The 18,863-nt window shown below is 50.0% G+C and overlaps 2 protein-coding genes across 2 annotated transcripts; one reads left to right on the top strand and one right to left on the bottom strand.

Annotated features, from left to right (window-relative positions):
- SCNN1A (sodium channel epithelial 1 subunit alpha) lies at positions 1-8,626 on the top strand. The gene is made up of 12 exons (XM_009932201.2): positions 1-469; positions 894-1,149; positions 2,039-2,226; positions 3,029-3,129; positions 3,708-3,871; positions 4,224-4,322; positions 4,492-4,609; positions 4,864-4,942; positions 5,255-5,312; positions 5,440-5,495; positions 6,084-6,159; positions 6,385-8,626. Exons 1-12 carry the CDS (start codon positions 120-122, stop codon positions 6,709-6,711), a joined length of 1,872 nt encoding a protein of 623 aa, XP_009930503.1. The 5' UTR covers positions 1-119; the 3' UTR covers positions 6,712-8,626.
- A 5,210-nt stretch (positions 8,627-13,836) lies between these two features.
- VAMP1 (vesicle associated membrane protein 1) lies at positions 13,837-18,731 on the bottom strand. Its single transcript, XM_075438019.1, is given in 6 exon segments — positions 13,837-14,835; positions 14,838-14,890; positions 16,523-16,574; positions 16,821-16,979; positions 17,882-18,011; positions 18,606-18,731. Coding segments are annotated over 6 exon segments (513 nt in total). The 5' UTR covers positions 18,608-18,731; the 3' UTR covers positions 13,837-14,718.
- Positions 18,732-18,863: the final 132 nt, after the last annotated feature.

An 18,863-nucleotide genomic window follows, 5' to 3' on the forward strand; every position in this document is an offset into this window, starting at 1 on the left:
GACGGCGATGGCGAGCAAGGTTTTGCGCTGGGAGCAGCTTCCCCGGAGCCGTGGTCTTGCAGGGCGACCCCCCTAATTCTGAATTTGTGCTGTAGGGTGGCTGGGCGAAGGCAGGCAAGATGCCAGAAGGGGAGAAAACGGGGCAATGTAAGCAAGAAGAGGAGCGGCGGCAGAAAGAAGAGGAGCGGGAGGGTCTCATCGAGTTCTACAGTTCCTACCAGGAGCTCTTCCAGTTCTTCTGCAGCAACACGACCATCCACGGGGCCATCCGCCTGGTGTGCTCCAAAAAGAACAAGATGAAGACAGCCTTCTGGTCCGTGCTCTTCTTCCTCACCTTCGGCTTGATGTACTGGCAGTTCGGGATCCTCTACAGGGAGTATTTCAGCTACCCTGTCAGCCTCAACCTCAACCTCAACTCGGACAGGCTGACCTTCCCAGCCGTGACGCTGTGCACCCTCAATCCCTACAGGTAAGAAACGGACTCCTGGAGCTCTCGACCGCCTTGACTTCTGCGGGCGTGGGATAAGAGCGCGTACTGTTGTTCTCCTCGTGGTCCTTGACTGTCCCCTTCTGTGGCAGTGCCGGTGGGAAGGACGCTTCTGGCAGGCCTTTGCTGCTGCGGGGGGGGGGGTTAGAGGAAGGCAGGTTAGTTTAGGCAGCTCTGCTTGGTGGTGCGTGTTAGCGGGGCCACGCTGTGAACTGCCACAGGGCAAAAGCAGACACATTCGCTTCTCTCCTACAAGGATGGTAGCCTCCAGCAAGGGGTTGGATTTGCAGCTTGTGGCAGGAATGGCCTGGATCACCTCAGTAAACTTGGCCGTGTGTCTTATTCAGAGCTGTTTATGTGCATCCGGCCCTAAACCTGCAGGCTCCTCTCTCCCCCCTCCCTGTAGATACAGCGCCATCCGGAAGAAGTTGGATGAGCTGGACCAAATCACCCATCAGACACTGCTAGACCTTTATGACTACAACATGTCTCTGGCACGAAGCGACTGGTCCACGCTGTCCACGCGAAAGCGTAGCTCAAGGAGCCTGCTCCATCATGTCCAGCGCCATCCGCTGCGAAGGCAGAAGCGGGATAATTTAGTCAACTTGCCAGAAAACAGTCCCTCAGTGGACAAGAATGACTGGAAAATTGGCTTTGTTCTGGTGAGATCCCTAGATACGCCGTGTCTTACCCACTCTGGCCTCTGTGTAGCTATTGTTAGATCCTTGGCTGTGCCTTTTCCTACGTAGAATTAATTAATCTGATTAATCTGCACTGGCTTTTGCTAATTACAGATAAAGGTAGAGCTTAATACTCTGCCCATTGCAATCCTGTTCTCCAAGTCCTGTCCCTGTTCATGCGGGCCCCAGGAGACTTGTCCACGTCAGTGCCCGTCTTTTCCTAGGTAGGGCAGGGAACCTTGACCTTCCTGAAAGCTGCATCAGCCTTGCAGTTGCCTTTTGGAGAGCCATTTATTAACGTCAGCCACAGTGTTGCCCAATAATAGCGAAGGGGAAAGTAGTGGATGGCTGTGGGCCATTTGAAATATGGTCGTGGTCCCATTCGCTCCTAGGTAGCAGCTTCTTCGCCTGGGGATAGCTTGTGTTTGCATTTAAAAAGGCAGTGAAGGACTGAAGCTAATCGCTTGCCAGTTAAGTAGAGTTCCCACGGGATCACACACATTTTTCTGGACACACCCTGAAGGAAAGACTCTCCACGAAAGAATCAAAAGCTTCTGGTTTTGTACCACGTAAAATTTATGTGCAGCAGATCACCCTGCACACCTCACTGCAGCTCGCTGCCTCCTGGGTTTTACTCAGCCTTGCTCATTTACCTGGTGTTTCCCTTCCACCCAGGAGCTGCCCCGGGTTTGCTCTTCCCCATCCTGCTGATCACCTTTTGGTCGAGCGCAGGAGCCCTGCGGAGCTGGTCCACTCTGTAGGGTTCATCTCCTGCCTGTGCTGAGGGAGCACAGCTAATCCACAGCCACAGCCTCGCCTCCTGGACAAGACTTCCCTGACGTAGCTGGTTTTCTCCTTCTCTTCTTAACAGTGCAGTGAAAACAACGACGACTGTTTCCATCAGGCGTACTCCTCAGGGGTGGATGCCGTGCGGGAATGGTACAGCTTTCACTATATCAATATCCTGGCTCAGGTGCCTGATGCGAAAGCCCTGGATGAGTCTGACTTTGAGAATTTCATCTATGCTTGCCGCTTCAATGAAGCAACATGTGACAAGGCGTAAGTGGTGGAAGCATCCCACCGTGTCTTCCTAACAACACCCATGTTTCATGCCTGGGTCTGAGGGGAATTCAAGAAACGCGCGTTAGAGAACCTCTTTCCCAAGGTGGGATTGTTCCTTGTTTGGTTCCTGTCGTCTCAGACGGTGTCTCATGAGTCTTTCCTGTGGGTTGTGCTCACCAGGGTCACAGATTCTGTGACGTGAAACTGTGGACCTCGGAGGATGGTTTTTCCTTTCCCTAGGTTTTACACAAATATTTATACTGGTCCAAACCCCAGAGTGGGCAAAGATGTACAGTGTAGAAGTCTCTTTATTCTGCTCTGTACAGTGGCGAAGTGGTACTTATCGGCCCACATACAGGAGGAGGAAAAGAGAGAGTTGTTAGAAAAAGAGAGTAGAAACAATATCCCACTTCTCTCCTGCCACTATGGTCAAAAAACCCCAGAGAGGTAGTGAAATGAAACCCACAAGCAAGGAAGGAAAAGGGGCAGGAAGAGCTAAGATTTTTGTCAATATTAAGAAGACAATACAGCAGTACTAGACTGCTAAAACCCATCTGGGCTCTCAAGAGTTAGCAGTATGAAAAACCTGGTGTAAAAACCTGCCCGGCTCCAGGACATTTTTTACAGCACATTGTAATTGCTTTTCCCGGTTCGAGCGAGTTTACATAACAAATACTGCCCATCTGCTGTAAGCCCCTCTCCCTGCAGGCGGAGAACAGATTTGTTCCTTTTGGAAAGCCCTTCCCCTTGGTCTGGCAGCCCTTCTCACCCCCTGTGAATGTTTCTGTTCCCGTCTCAGGAATTACACCCACTTCCACCATCCCTTCTATGGGAACTGCTATACCTTTAACGACAACAGCAGCAGCCTGTGGACATCCTCGCTGCCTGGGATCAATAACGGTGGGTGAGAGGCACTCTTTGGTGAGTAAGGAGAGCAGCTCAGCCCTGCTTTCCCCAGGAGTTACAGGCGTGCAGAGATGGCTGTCCCTTGCTGCTGCCCCGCTGAACTCTCTCTCTCCCATCAGTGCCTGATCCTTACGTTCGTTGTTCCCTCTCGACCTGTGCTGGCCCTTCCTGAAGTCCCCTGTTTGTGCTCCTGAGAGCCCGGTCTTGACCTTCTCCTGCTCCACTTCCCTGTTCACAGCAACTGACCTGTTTGTGCTCCCAAACCTCCTAGATCCAACCTTCTGGCTTTTCTTCCATTTGGCTCCAAGTCTCTCCATGAAATCTCTCTCAGGTGCCTGTTCTTCTTTTTCTAAGGCACAGTGAAGAAATCCAGTTTTCCTTGGCCTCTCCTGGAGCCTCCAGCTTTGTCTCTGGCCTCCAGCTACCCTCCACTGCTTCCCAGCTTTAGTGCAGCCCTGATTGATGTTTCTCTTCCTTTCTTTCTTACAGACTCACTTCTAACCCTTCTGCTCTCTCTTCTCTCCCGCACGATGGCCAGCCGTGACATCCCTTGCTCTCTGACATTCCCTCAGGTCTCTCTCTGGTGGTGCGCACCGAACAGAATGATTTCATCCCTCTGTTGTCCACGGTGACAGGAGCCAGGGTTATGGTCCATGATCAGAATGAGCCAGCCTTCATGGATGATGGGGGTTTCAATGTGCGTCCGGGTATTGAGACCTCCATCAGCATGAGGAAGGTGAGGAAGCAGCCGGGGCAAGAGCTTTGGACGTGGGAATGCGAACTGCAGTGGGGGAGGATTAACTCAGTAGATGATAGATACAGATGGGTTGTCATGGACTCTGTTTAGGGAGAGGGTTAATCACATGGACTGGAGGGAGGGGAAGGAAGAGGAGCTTACTGGACTAGACGAGAAAGATTTGATGGAAGCGTAGCAGTGAACAACGAAATAGAGGGAAGCAGGGGGAGCTGGCATCCAGAGGAAAGCATAAAAAGCAGGTCCTGATGGGCAAGCAGCGAGCGGCATGGAAGTGTAGAAGGAAGACAGCAAAGTGCCAGTTCTTTTGTGTAATGACTACTTGATATTCTAGGAGATGACAGAGCGTCTTGGGGGCAGTTACAGTGATTGCACAGAGGATGGCAGTGACGTGCCAGTGCAAAATCTGTACTCATCCCGCTACACCGAACAGGTAACTCGCTGTCACTCGCCCTGTGCCGGCTCGTTTGCCTGCTTTCCTGAAGTGCTTCAGTTCCCTAACAGCCACACTTGGCTGTGGGCGCTGTTAATAGTATGATGTGATACAGGCTGCAGTGGGTTTGGTTCCCTTGTTCAACCTTTTCCACCTCATATGCCTCCAGGTCTGCATTCGCTCCTGCTTTCAGCTCAACATGGTAGAGCGCTGTGGGTGTGCGTATTACTTCTATCCCTTACCCACTGGAGCAGAGTACTGTGACTACACAAAGCACGTGGCCTGGGGTAAGTGGACAGGAGGAATGGTAAAGCTCATGCCCACCTGAACCTGTTTGGTCCACCTCATGTCCTGTTACATCTCCTCGTTGTCTTCAGTGAGCTTCCTGGTGTGGGACATCCGAAAGACACTCTTGTCTTTGATGGTTGGTCCCTCTGGGCTTGTGGAAGGAAACCTTCTCTGGATTGCCCTCGCTGTTGCACATCACCTTTTGTATACAGATACTGTGCGCTTACCTGGATTTACTTTCTCTGCCGCTCAGGCTACTGCTATTACAAACTCCTGGCTGAATTCAAAGCTGACGAGCTGCGCTGTTTCCACAAATGTCGGAAACCTTGCAAGTAAGTTTGATCCTTGGTCAGGTAGCCTGGGAACTCCTAGAGATGTTGGAAAGCATTCACTGACTAGGGCAAAAGCTTGAGTCGATAGCTGAGCTGCGACCCAAAATTACATTTCTCCCATCAGGAAGCCAAAATGGCTGAGGAACATCAGTGTCGGCTTGGGGGTGAGCTCCTGAGTTCTGTGCAGAAGCTCAGTGGGAAGTGGGCAGAACTTCAGCATGGGAGGGAGTTTCCAGGTGTGCCTGGGGATTGAGAGACCTGGCCTTGTGGCTCCTACAGCTTCAACAGCTAACATGGCCTCTTGTCTTCCAGAATGACAGAATACCAGCTGTCAGCTGGATACTCCCGCTGGCCTTCTGCTGTCTCAGAGGTAAGGAGAGGGTTTCCTGGCTCCCCAGCACTGCTCCGAACTCCCGTTCAGTCCTTCCTCAAATGGTACTAAACCTACAGGAGATGACTGTGGTCACGTAACGCAATTTATTGCACTTTCGTTTCAGGACTGGGTTTTTTACATGCTTTCACAACAGAACAAATATAATATCACTTCCAAGAGGTGAGAGCCCCTAAACAGAGATTGCATCTGAGCCAGAAACCATCCCAGGGGAATGTGTGTGTGTGTGTGTCAGGGGGTCATAGTTCAGATTAAATCACTTACGGGAAGAGATTAGGCATGGGACTTGTGGACAAGGCCAGTGGATTTGAGTCAGAGTAGAGATAAACTGAGACTTCAGCAAGGACTGGGAATCCAGGTGAAGAGTGTGAAAAATGTCAGCCGCTAGTATGAAAATAGTAAGCCCCAGGCTGCTGCCATGTGGTCCAGAGTCACAGTAAGGGCTGGTGAAAGGGTGGGAAGGAGAGCCACACGGGAGCTTGTACTGAGCCAGCGTAGGACACCACAAACATTGGGTTTCACAGCGCAGTCTCAGAAGTGCACTGTAAGTGCCAAAGATTGCATTTAGTGCAGAATGAGGGAACTGCGGAGGCAGGGAGAAACCCCCTGGGTGGTATATGTGGGAGGAGGACGGGGGCAGAATGGGATGGAGAAGACAATGAAGCTTTGGCGAAGAAATGCAGCGATTGCAGATTTAGGGTTACTGCGATTGCAGATTTAGGGTTACTGAGCCCCATCTTTCTTTTACAGGAACGGAGTTGCCAAAGTGAATATCTTTTTTGAGGAGTGGAACTACAAGACCAGTGGGGAGTCTCCGGCCTTCACGGTACACACTTTACTGCCAACGTCCTCTCTAGCCACCCGTTCCCACGATGTCCCTCTGTATTGGCAGGCGTTTGTTCCAGCAGCATTGCTGGCCACCCAGTCTCTTCTCCTGCAGCAGGGTGGGAGGGACCTCCCAGTGCCACGGAGCACTGCTGGGTGGAGCAGGTGGGGAGGCAAAAGGCTGTAACGAGGGCCATCCTCACTGCCCGTTCTCCATCTCTTGCAGGTAGTGACTCTGCTCTCCCAACTTGGGAACCAGTGGAGTCTCTGGTTTGGCTCCTCTGTCCTGTCTGTGATGGAGCTTGCAGAGCTGGTTCTGGATTTCATCGCCATCACCTTTATCTTGGCCTTACGCTGGTTCCGCTCCCGGCAGCAGCTCTCCCCACCGGGACCCCCTCCAAACAGCCATGACAACACTGCTTTCCAAGATGAGGCAGCAGGTCTCAGTGCTCCACACCGCTTCACTGTTGAGGCTGTAGTGACCACGCTGCCGTCCTACAACAGCCTGGAACCACGTGGGCTGAGCCGGGATGGTGAAGTGGGACACGAGTGAGGCAGTGGTTTATTCCACAGTTGCGATGGGTGGCAACTGGAGCAGAGGCTGCATGCTTTCTCCATGGGACCCGCATTTCCTTGTTTCTGGGGTGCTCTGCCTGGACCATAGCAGAAGGCTGCACTGTGGTTGGCCTGGGTTCATTACTTTCACTGCTGTAGGTGACTTCTTCGGTCTCATAAAATACTGTTGCTCTGGGGATCACCAGGGATGAGAGTTGATCTAATGTACGTATGGGGGAGATGTCAGCTTGGCTTCCTTACACTCCTTGCACGTGCACACCTACATGTGCATGCATGCTTTCTTTTCCCTGCAACAAAGATGCTGCCACAGTTTCGGTCTGTCGTTAATTAAAGAGGTTTGGCAGGCATGTCTGGCCTCCTCTGTGCTATGACAAGGGACAGGAATGGCGTCTCATCTGGGCTACAAGTCTCTACACGGGCTGAGCTTTGTTAAGCTTTCCCTAGGGTTGGGAACTGGCTGCTTTTTCCTAGTTCTTGATGTCCAGCTTTGACCCAAAAAGCAAGCCACCCACCCTCTCCTCCCAGGGAGGAGAGGCTACTTGTATAGCCCCAAGAGATGACAGCCGCTGACATAATCTCAATTTATATTATGCACAATACTCTAGGGGGGTGGTTGACGCTTACTACCTCTCTCAGGTCAGGGAAAAACACTCCTGGCAGAATAAGGTCTCCCTTTTTAAGCTGCCTACATAGCACTGGTAGATCTTAGCTGTATAGCAGTCTCCTTCCGTGTGCTATACCATAGATATGTATGTCCAGCTATTTGACCGTTTGCCAGAGCATTTGGGATAAATTGATCTCTACATAGCAGCTGTGGAAACAGAGTAGCTATGCACACCCGTAAAACCATCCCAAACAGTATCTTTGCTGCCACGAGATCCTGCTGGATCACAACAGCGCACGTCCTGCAGTGCCTGCTCTGCTTCACTCACCCTTTCTCTGGTTCACCCGCAGAGGCTCTGCTGAGGGTTGTGAAGCACAGGAGAAATGCTGCAGGCTTTAATCTAAGATCCTTCCAGAGAAAGCTTTAGCCTATTGGGACCGACCACATAGACAATCGAGGCCAGGACAAAGATGGTCCTCTTCTCAGGAACTGACTTGAGGATCTTCATAGAAGAGCACACATCTTATTTCTTGCAGTAAGCCTGCCATACTATTTTTTACAAATACTCAGTCTTCTGCTGCAATGGTGTTTACACAGCACTTTATATGGTATCAAGAGAGCAAGGGTGATGTCCTTAGCAAACAGGATTATCCGCTTGACCGGACACAAACACGGATACCAGAATGTTTAGGCAAAGACCTGTGGTACGATGTACCCAATCACATTGGAAACGGCCTCTTTTGAATTTAAAAGCTAGTTAATCATAACAAAAGAAAAACTTCAGATATTTTAAAAATTAAGGTAGATGCACTGCCCTTGGGAAGATGGAGGATTTTACTGCAGTATATAAACTGTTGCCTAACTCTTCCCTTTGAAATGTTAAACACATGCTTGCTGTACTGCTCATCTTGATTACCTAAATGCACTTTTCGCTTCCCAGCGGTGATTTTCTTCCTCCTCACAGACATGAACACTATATTCTTTATTACACAAATATTCCTGGTTTTTCAAGCTTTATCCCAGTGCTCAGCTGATGACCCCTGTTTGAAAGTGAAGATGACGTCTCTGCTGGAAATGGAAGCAAGCGACTCAGGGGGTGTCCTTCAGCAAGGGGGGAAGCCCAGCAGGAGGGAGAGCCCTGCAACCACAGGCACTTAGACGTGTGGGAACATGTATTCCCCCTGGGAGGCCTTCACTAGAAAAAATGAGGACTTCCACAAACACACACACAAAAAAAAAATCCACTTTCTGTGTTTATGGGTGATTTTAAATGAAATAAAAGAGAGTAGTGAAGCAATGAAGTCTCAAAGGTGCCTTAATGAAGGGACTTTCATGTTCTGTAAAAACACTGCCCAAAAGGCAGAGTTAAAAGCTAGGTTTAGCGGCTAAAACAAAAAAAAGTAAATTTGGTAACAATTAAAACAAGAAAGGCAAATAGAGGAGTTGCGATGCTGCACCCATAGCCCAGATCTTTGTCACAAATTCAGTACAACAGACTGCCGCCTTGGGTAGTTTCTAGCACATGGATGAGCAAAAACCTGACAGTGGACACGCAAAGGTTTTTGCTTCACAAAACCACCTCCCAATCAAGAAAGGAGAAAGAGCAGGTGCAACATCTGAAACAGTCTCTCTATATCATAAACATACAATGATTCATATGTTGAGCGTGATCTTACCGGAATATCCAAACGAGTAAGACATGATTCTTCACATCACACAGTATCTTCTGATAACCATAAAATTGATGTGACCCACTGCATCACGCATAGTTAAGTGGGCAATTAAAGGAAGATTAATCAGAGGCATAACCACTTGAAACATTAAATTCTCTTCAACGTCAAGGAAATGTAGCTGTAGGAGGTGATGTAGTCCCTAGAGGAAGCCTGGGCCGTATTATTTCCCTCTTCTGTAAAAGTGTTAAAATGTAAAAAAATGGGCTTTGAGTGATGAATTCAAAGTAATGGCCCCATTCTAGGTAGCTGTAAATCCATAGCTAAAAGCCTGTATAAACATGAAGTTGATACACAATTTAGTAAATAGATTAGCCCTCCCTAGCCTGAGAATCAGTGTAAAAATGGCCATCTTGGGAGAAATCAGGTGATCCTCCCAGGACCATCCCTTAAAACTTCTTGTAGGCTGACAAGACCACAACTTGCAAGCTCAACTGATGTATAGTGATGTCTGGCTGAAAACGAGACAAGTCCAGCGGTGCTGGTGTGAGAGCAAGGAAAATGGAGTGTTTTACTGAGAATGTGAAATACTAGAGAAAAAAGGGGAAGGTGTGCATTTAGAGGGATTTGTCAGTCAGCAAAAGGCAAATTAAAGGTCTGAGCTGGGGTGAATTTGTCCAAGAGGAGAAAGTTATGGGGATGTCAATGCTCAGCAGTCATGAATACATTAGAAGCATAGCACACTTATTTGGAGAACACAGGAAAGATGCAAGGAGCAACTGTAGGTCACAGGACCCTGAAGAAAAGCAAGCTGGGTCTTTTTGGACTGGGAGCATCTGTCATGCAGGCAGAAGGTAGAGAAGTCAGAATACAAGTTCTTGTAAGGAAAGCGCAAGAGCAGAAAAATCATTTTGTGGGTAAGCTGGAGTATTAGAATGGCTTGGTTTTCAGCAGCAAGCAGCACAGAAGTGGGTAGTTCCATGTGCTTAAGAATGAGGATGAGAAAAAGGAAGGTTTGTACAACAGAGAAATTACAGAGGAAGAAGCGGGATGAGTGTTTAAAAGCTTAAAACCCATAGCAGAGGATCTGCTGCAGTGTTTGGTGCTGCTGAAATACACACAAGATGTGAGCTCTTTGGAGATGTGGAACAACCCAGAGACAGGGTATAAAGGGCCCCGGTGTCTGCGACACCATGGTGGTGGCAGACATTTGCAAGTTGATGAAGGGCTAAGAGCATTTGGAAGTCATGTACTAGCAGACAAAAGGGACACAGACAGTCTGTGAAAGGTAGGGACACTGCTGTTTTTGAGGGCTCCAACTGTGAGATCAGATGAATCTGGAGGAGCCAAGAACTCTGAAGAAAACTTGTAGTGGGACTGGGGAATGGAAAAAAAGTACTGGAAGAAAGGGAAGAATGGGCCAGCCCCTCCAGGAAGGAGGAAGACTAACTACAGGATGGTTGCAGGACAGGGAACAGAAGGACACAAAGCCACAGCCAGGCATGCCCTGCTATCTGCTGAAAACATGTTCCTTCACAGAGTGGCACTCACAATTTGACAGATACCAAAACTATCTTTGTCATAAGAACTAAGGTAATACCCCTCTACTCTGCCCTAGTGAGGCCCCATCTGGAGTATTATGTCCAGTTCTGGGCTCCCCACTTCAAGAAAGATGATGAGCCACTGGAGAGAGTCCAGCAGAGGGCTATGAGGATGATGAGGGGATTGGAGCATCTCTCCTACAAGGTGAGGCTGAGGGAGCTGGGCTTGTTCAGCCCAAAGAAGAGAAGGCTGAGGGGACCTTATCAATGCCTATAAATATCTCAAGGGTGGGTGTCAGGATGGGGCCAGACTCTCGTCAGTGGTGCCCAGCAACAGGACAAGGGGCAATGGGCACAAACTGAAGCAGAGGAAGTTCCATCTGAACATGAGGAAGAACTTCTTCACTCTGAGGGTGACGGAGCACTGGAACAGGCTGCCCAGGGAGGTTGTGGAGTCTCCGTCTCTGGAGATATTCAAGACCCACCTGGACAAGGTCCCGTGCAGCCTGCTGTAGGTGACCCTGCTTCGGCAGGAGGGTTGGACTAGATGACCCACAGAGGTCCCTGCCAACCCCTGCCATTCTGTGATTCTGTAATACAGGAAATGCATGCAAGTACAAGGTAAGTGTAAATGTCTAGAGAAGCTAGAAAGTGGGAAAACAACCACTTCAGAAACAAAGCAATACATTTAGAACTAAACTCTGCTTGCTGGAGTGCTTAGAGAAGATAGGTGCAAGGTTTGACTGCACAGACTGAGGTCAAACCTAGAAGGAGTTTGAGGAAAGGATTCCCAGGCTTTTGGGACAGGTTCAGTAACATCTAAGGAGTGGAGATATGCTACATTAAGAAATGAAAAGTACAGCAGTGCTGCTGCTGAAAGGACAGAGGAAACCACAGAGACGAAGCACACACCAGAGGGATGGCTGCATTCAGCCTTGCAGTTCTGTACTTTACCAATGTGCAATATTTGGAAGGGTCCTGTGAGCACAAGAGAGGAAAGCACCTTCAGCTTCCGAGTACATGCCTAAAGGCAACAAACTAAAAATCCTTAGTATCTGGAGATTATGGGAAATTTATAAAAAATAGTATAAGTGCTTTTGGAAAACAAGCCTGGCAGAAGAGAATATGAAAAGAGTCATTATGGCCTCTGCAAGAATCATTTAGTGGGTCTACACACTGAAGGAAAGGATGTTATTGGGCTGTTCATATCAGAAACCTGGGGAGCAAATAAGGGTGTTCTAAATAACACTGTGGCACAAAAAAAATAGGTCAAAGGTTATCAGAAGTATGGCAGCCGAAGTGCAACTTTCTTGTGGCCTATAAATGGGAAGTTTTGGAAAGGCACCCACTTACATCTTCCAAGAGGAGGCATTGCAGGGAACCGGGAAGAAACACTCACTGGCTGAACTCATGTATCCGACAGACAAATGAGGGGCCTACTTTGTAAAACCTATATTCTTATCTCTATTTGCTTAGCGCTGAGAAGATAGATAAAACCTCTGTGCTTCCCCATTATTGCCTCTCTCCACTAAGCTAAGGCTTCCAACCCCAGGGGATACTTCACAGCAGGGACCTGTACTGCTTCACAGGGAAGCCAAGTCTGTTAAATAAGCGTTGATGCTGCATTCCCACACTGAAGAAAAATGTTCTGTGTCTTCCCCGCTATCATTTGGTTACTCTCCAGCTGAGACAAGAAACCCAACACCCCCAGCTGATGACAGCATACAGCCTTCTTCAATGAGTACACAGAAACCTCAGGAAAAACCAGAACAAGGACTAGGGCATCTAGAAACATGGAGGTTTAAGACACATCCATTTAAGGGCAGTAGAGTTGAGGCCACACCAAAAATGAAGGTGTCACAATGAAGGATTTGATATAGCAGTTGCATGTTGGAACAGCAGAGCTTGAATTTCTAATCATACTTTTATAGAACTACTGTTTGCCAAAGGTTTGATCTTGCTTTTAGCACACACTTAGAACCATGTTTTATCCAGGACAACAGATTCTGCAGGAGCGGTGTGGATGGTTTAAAGGATGGCACCTCAGAAGGCGAGTTCCCAGCAGAGCATAGTACTTTAAACACCTACAGGAGGATTTCTGGTTAGATATGCAATTCTTTTTCACAAACTTGCACACAACTCCCGAGTTGGGCATAGCCCTGTGGCAACGTTCAGCAGCACGTTCAGCCCCAGCGGTGTGCTCCAAGAGCAGTTGGCCAGCTCTGGGAAGCGAGCACTCAAGCCCCTAGGTTTGGCTAGGGACTTGGAGTAGTCACTGGTCTGGAGAAACATCTGCTTGAAGAAAAAAAAAGTTTTCCTACCCCCCTACATAAACAAAGCTGAGAACAAAGAGGAAGACAACACATGACTTGGCAGGAATTGTAGCAGGACTAGTTCATTCAGGTTGTGCAGGCCTGATCTGTGCTGTTTAGACTCTACACGCTGCTTTAATCCACCAGCCAGTCCAGATGCCCTCCTTTCCTGGGAAGGCTTTCATCTTTGCAAGAACTACCCTGGCTGCACTGCTCCAGTTCAGTTCACCACTGACCGTACGCTGTTCTGGAACGATTTTGGTGATGTTTAAGATTGGACAAAGACTGGTCATGAGGGAACCATAAGCCACAGGGAGTATTGTTTTACACCCTACAGTCTGTGACAGCAGGGACAGATAAGGGCATGAGTACCTCATTTTAACACCGGTCTACACTGGACAAAGCTCTGTCATGTCTTTTTAATGAGTTTCAAGTGTACAGTGAAGCAAAACAAGGGGGCACGTACCTTTATTCCAGCCATGCTCCAAGATAATGCTGTGAACAGCATCCTACTCTTGGAGGTCTTCATTTGGATCACGAACACATGTCCCAACACCAGTGGAGAATTGTTTTCTGGGTTGAAGGATCTAAGGATAGGTTGTTGAAACGCAAAAGCAAGCGCCACAGCCCAAGGAACTAAAGCTACCGGCAACACACCCTCCACGTTCAGGGGACTACCTCCCCACACATTATGCAGTGGCTGGACATTTGGTGGATGGAAGCAGAGTCAGACTGGGCAGCCTCTTCCTCAGAGCTGCCGGTCCATACATCTTGTTACAGATTTAGCAGAGAGTCAGTCCAGCACACGGTTCCAGTACAACTGGAATTACATCGCAATGGAAGACTACCCACTGCTTTGAGGGCCAGAACTTCAGGTGCAGAGTACGGCAGCAACAACAAAAAAAAGATGTTCCAGAAAGAGTTTGATATCCCAGCCCCTTCCCCTCCCACCGACAGACCAGACAGACTCAGTAAGGTGGTGAATTGTGTTTCTTAGAGACCATTTAAAGTACATGAGCTGATTACTATAACATGCCAGAGGAGATTACAGTTGTGTTTACAGAGGAAGGAAATAACTGCACGTGCGTGAGTGGCTGTAATGCCGTGGACAGCAGAGTCCCTTGCTTTTACTCAGAGGGCCTTGGTGACTTTTTTTGCCCATGCATAGAGACATAAAGGAGAGGACAGGGAGCAGAAGAGGCAACATACAACATCTAAGAGAAAGAAATGGAAGAGACAGCCTGTGGGGACCTCAGCCCCCAGAGGAATGGGGCACCAAAGGCTCATTTAGAAGAGTTCAAGAGAATTGCTGGTCTGGGGGCCTCAAGCTTGTATGCCCACCCCCTAAAAAGACAGCAGTAAGTAGTACAAGCAGGCCCTGGCTCCTCTTCAGTAGATGCACTTCTGACCGTCCATCACATCTCAGTTCCACAGGGAATCAGGGAAGTGCTCAGGGGACGAGGGCTGCTTCACTGCAGATCTTCATCTCTGCCCTCACCCAAGGTGGAGAGGGATGGAATTGCAGGGAGATGAACTCAGCACAAATGAAATGCTGGGGCATGGAAGTGAGCATGCAAAACCTAGCCCCGTCCCAGATGTCCTGTGAAGAGGAAAGGGGGCTTCCCCAGCACACCCAACAAAACAAAAAGCATCTGCTCCTCCTAGCTTTTGTACTTCCGTCTGGAACTCCAATGATGTTCTCCCCCACCTCCCTGCATCCTCTGAAGCCTAGACAGGTCTCTGTACTCTAGAACAGAGGTAAAGCTTCCTAAATTAAAGGAGTGACCTCTTTCCAGTCTAGATTACAGGCTACAGCCCAGCTTGTAAAAAAAAAAAAAAAGACAAGATGCACATTCCTCAGAAGACTGCAGAAACTGATGAAGAGGGCAACTTGTTTAACCCCAGGTTTGACAACACATTCAAGCAATTCACAGCTCTTGTTATTTTTGAAGGAGAACAAAGAGCTGGCTTACAGAAAGCCACAGCATTCCATGCTGCAAGTTTACTTCCAGCAGAGACCACCTTGGATCTAAATCCAACAGAACCCATAGCAAGTAGGAGGATTTCAGTTTGACAGGCAAGATCTCCGGAGACCTAAGCTGCCAAACTGGGACATCTGATGTCACTTTGCAATACCCATGCCCAGAGCAGCATTTCCCTTTGAATCCCCAGCTAACTATTCTGAGTATTTTCTAACTCCTGCTGAAAAGATAGGGCTTTGTGGTAGCAGAAACAGAACAGGTATTCATAATCAGAAAGCTGTGTGGCTTGTTCAGTCTCATCTGGAATACCTCCAGGCTCCTTCACCTCCATCTGCTGCTATGTAGTGGGCTTCCTTTGACTTTCAACCCAGTAACAAAAAAGCAACAAACCCATTCCCACTGTGCCACTACCCCACAGTCTTCCAGAAAGCTACAAGATAAGTAGAAAGCCACAGGGTCCTGGCTTGTGTCTGCATAGATGAAAGGAATATTTGACACCCTCCACCAGACTCCTCACTGTTGTTCGTTTTTTCCTTCTGGCAGGAGATTTTACTCCCACATACACCTTTTTGATCACAACAAAACTCCTTTCACTTAACTGTATTTAGTCTGTTGCACTTGACTGAGGTAATCATGTAGGCTCTCATTTATAATAACCGAAATGGCCGTGTTCAGACAGCAAGTCATCTGAAAGTAAGGACAGGCAGAATAAATCATTTCTTTTAGTGCTCATCTCTCCATGGCTAGAGAAATCTAGATGACTACTTCTAGCTCAGTCAGATGGCTCACAGTCACTGACCAACACAAACTGGCCTTTATTTCAGAAGCTCAACGAAAAGCTGAAGTCATGCTGCCACTCTTTTTAGGCAGAACACTAAAGAATCTCACATGCTGAAGTCCTTCATCCCCAAAGGCACTGCGTTAAGGCATTCTTATTTTGCTAGAGTCCACACAGGCACTATTTGACAAGCTCACACCCAAAAATAAACCACAAAAATTCCCCGCAGAAGAGCAGGAGCAATAGCTACACACTCCTCCTGTATTTCCCTTTCCTCTAGACTCAGATGACCCTCCCTAAAGCTGCAACAGCTGTTGAAGAGTATAACCATGTTCAGCAGAGCACTTCAGAGTCCTATACAGAAGACAAATTAAAACCAATAAAGAAATCAATGAAGAAGCTAGGCGGAAAGGAAGGGAAGGAAAGATTTAGGGGCAAGAAGAGACAGGCAAGGTGACAGGGGACAGTAGGCTGCAGACTGAAGGAGCTACATTCAAGTAAAAAAGTAAACTGGAGACAAAGCAATAGGAAAAAAAAGGAAAGAACAAAAGGGCAAGTTACACCAAAGGTCCCCCAGAGACCTCCAAATCCCCCACCAGGGAAGGGACTTGCCAACCCACCCACTCCAGGGTAAACGCCCCTCGTACTTACAGGTTTACCTGACCTGGCAGTCAGAATTTCCCATTTCTACAATGATGGCCACCCCCAGTTCCTTCTATTACGATGTAAGGCATACCATTTCCACAGTAAGTGTGGGAGTCCCAGCATCACCACCTCCCTTCCCCGAGGACTGAAGTTAACACTTATGCAACCAAGACACTCCAGATCTCAAACACTGGAGTTTAAAATACTCTAAAGCTGGCGCTTCTTCACCTCTGATCCTCCTCTTTTTGGTACTTACTTACAATCACCACCACCACAATGGCACAAATCACTCCCATCATGATCATCATCTGGAGAGAGAGATTGTCAAAGAGTAGTACTCAGAACAGATTGACAAGTTCACATCTTCCCTGACAGCCATGGAACATAAGCCAGGCCCTGAAGGTAGGACAGACAAGGCCTCAAAGTCTCTTCACAGTGAAAGAATTCTATGCATTTGGAATAATTAAAGCCCCAACTATCCTCTCAAAGCCCCCCAGGGGACAACTAGCCCAGTTTCCTTCTGATGAAGGAGATCACAGCACTAGTAAACTCACCTTGCAATTCTTCCACCAGTACTTCCTTTTGAGTTTTGCCGCACTACTTTCAAATTGTGAGGCACCGGCCTGGAGTGCATCTGCTCGGTCGTCTAGCTCTGACAGTTTCTGGTCTCGTTCCAGCACCTTGTCTACATTTACACGCATTATGTCAACAACCTGCAGAAGGAAGAAGAGTAGCAGCAGTTGTATTGGTAAAGAGTTGAGAAAGTAATAGGAGTAACTTGGCCAATAACTAACACTCTGATGCTAACAAGTGAAAGCTGTAAACAAGGCAAAAAGTTGAGTGTAAGAAAGAGCTTTCCAGTTGTTGCCTACTTTGAAGCGGGGAAAAAAAAATCCTGAGACCCCCTGTCAAAGTATCAGCTCAAGTGCACTTAAACCAGGTCCTCAGGCCCACATTCTCACCCCTTTGTCAAAGCTCTCACCCCCCTCATGAGAGTAATTGCGTGCTCGCTCCCCGGTAACTGCGAAGATCACAGAATCACAGAATGTTTGGGGTTGGAAGGGACCTCTGTGGGTCACCCAGCCCAACCCCCCTGCCGAACCAGGGTCACCCTGAGCAGGTTGCACAGGACCTTGTCCAGGTGGGTCTTGAATATACCCTAGAGCTACGTGTTGCTGCCCCAGCGAGGCACTAAGGCGTTACTGCATGTCACCAGCCAGGCCACGGGCACCGACCCGGGCAAGGCTCCCCACACCCTGAGCCGGCACGCAGGCTGCTGTTCCCGCGCCGCAGCCGGCAGGCAGTCGGAGCTGGTCTGGACGCTGCACAGCTTGATTTCCATAACAGATGCACGATGCAAAGTACCAAAAAACTACCAGGCCCCGCTCCTCAGAAGTCATATCTGGAATTAAGCGGCTTTTAAGCATAAAGCAATCCCTCCTCCAGCATCTTTACAGGTCTGCCATCATACCCGAGTATTATTAATGCACTTCTAGCACTGGCACGACAAAAGCGTCCACCCCCTCGGCAACAGATGCCTGTCAAGAACACCGCTGCTGCGGAGAAGGGTCCCGGCAGCCCGGAGGAACCCAGCCCGGCTGGCAGCACGACTGACCTCCTCCACCTGGGCCTGCGTCTGCTGCAGCCGACGGTTACTGCTCAGGTTAGGGGGCGGCCCGGGGGGGCCCCCACCAGGAGCTCCCCCTTCGGGGGCCCCGGGAGCGGGTTGCTGAGCTGCGTCAGACCTAGAGAAACACACACGGGGGCAAAGACAAAAACCGGTCAGCCGAGAGAGAAGCGCCCCTCCACCCCCCCAACTCCGCCCCAAACCCGGCGTCCCCAGGCTGGGGCAGCGCTGGCAGCAGCTCCGGGGCCGGCCCTCCCGGGGGGGTCGCGGGTGGGGCCGCACTCGGCGCTCCCGGGGGCCGGGGAGGGGGGCTGGGAGCCGCCCGGAGGTGACCGGGAGGCGGCCCGCAGCCTGCCGCAAGCGCTGGCAGGAGGAAGGGGGACGGGGCTGCGGCGACGGGGAAGGCGGCGGCAACCCCCGGGCGGCCGAGCGCTGCGGTGGACGGCGGCGGCCCGGAGCCCCGCGCGTCACCGCTGGGGTGCACCCACCCCCCCCACCCGCGACCCACGCGGCAGCAGGGAGCGAGACCGCCCGGGGGGGCGGGGGGAGGCGGTGCGGGCAGCCCTGCCTGCGGCTGCTGCAATGCGCCACTCGGCCCCGCCGTCGGCCAGGCCGCGGGCTCCGCGCCCGCCCGCCCGCCCGCTCCCTCCCACGCCACACGCCCACCCGCCGCCGCAGCCACCACCCCACCCACGGCCCGGCGGACACTCACATCGCTGAGCCGGACCAGGACCCCCGCGCACACCGCAGCAGGCAGCTCAGTGCCTGCACCCCCCCAGCTGCGCGCCAGCACCAGCGCTGCGGGGACCCACAACTTATAGGCGACGAGTCCCCGCCCCTAGAGCCGACAGCCAGTCAGAAGTGGGCGTAGGAAGGACTCTCCAGGAACAGCAAATCAGCACCGCCCTGGGGTTCCTCAACAGCCAATCAGCGCTCCTCAGCCCTGCCGGAGCGAGGCGCCCCATGAAGA

This window comes from Opisthocomus hoazin, chromosome 1 (assembly GCF_030867145.1).
Source record: "Opisthocomus hoazin isolate bOpiHoa1 chromosome 1, bOpiHoa1.hap1, whole genome shotgun sequence".
NCBI lineage: Eukaryota > Metazoa > Chordata > Aves > Opisthocomiformes > Opisthocomidae > Opisthocomus > Opisthocomus hoazin.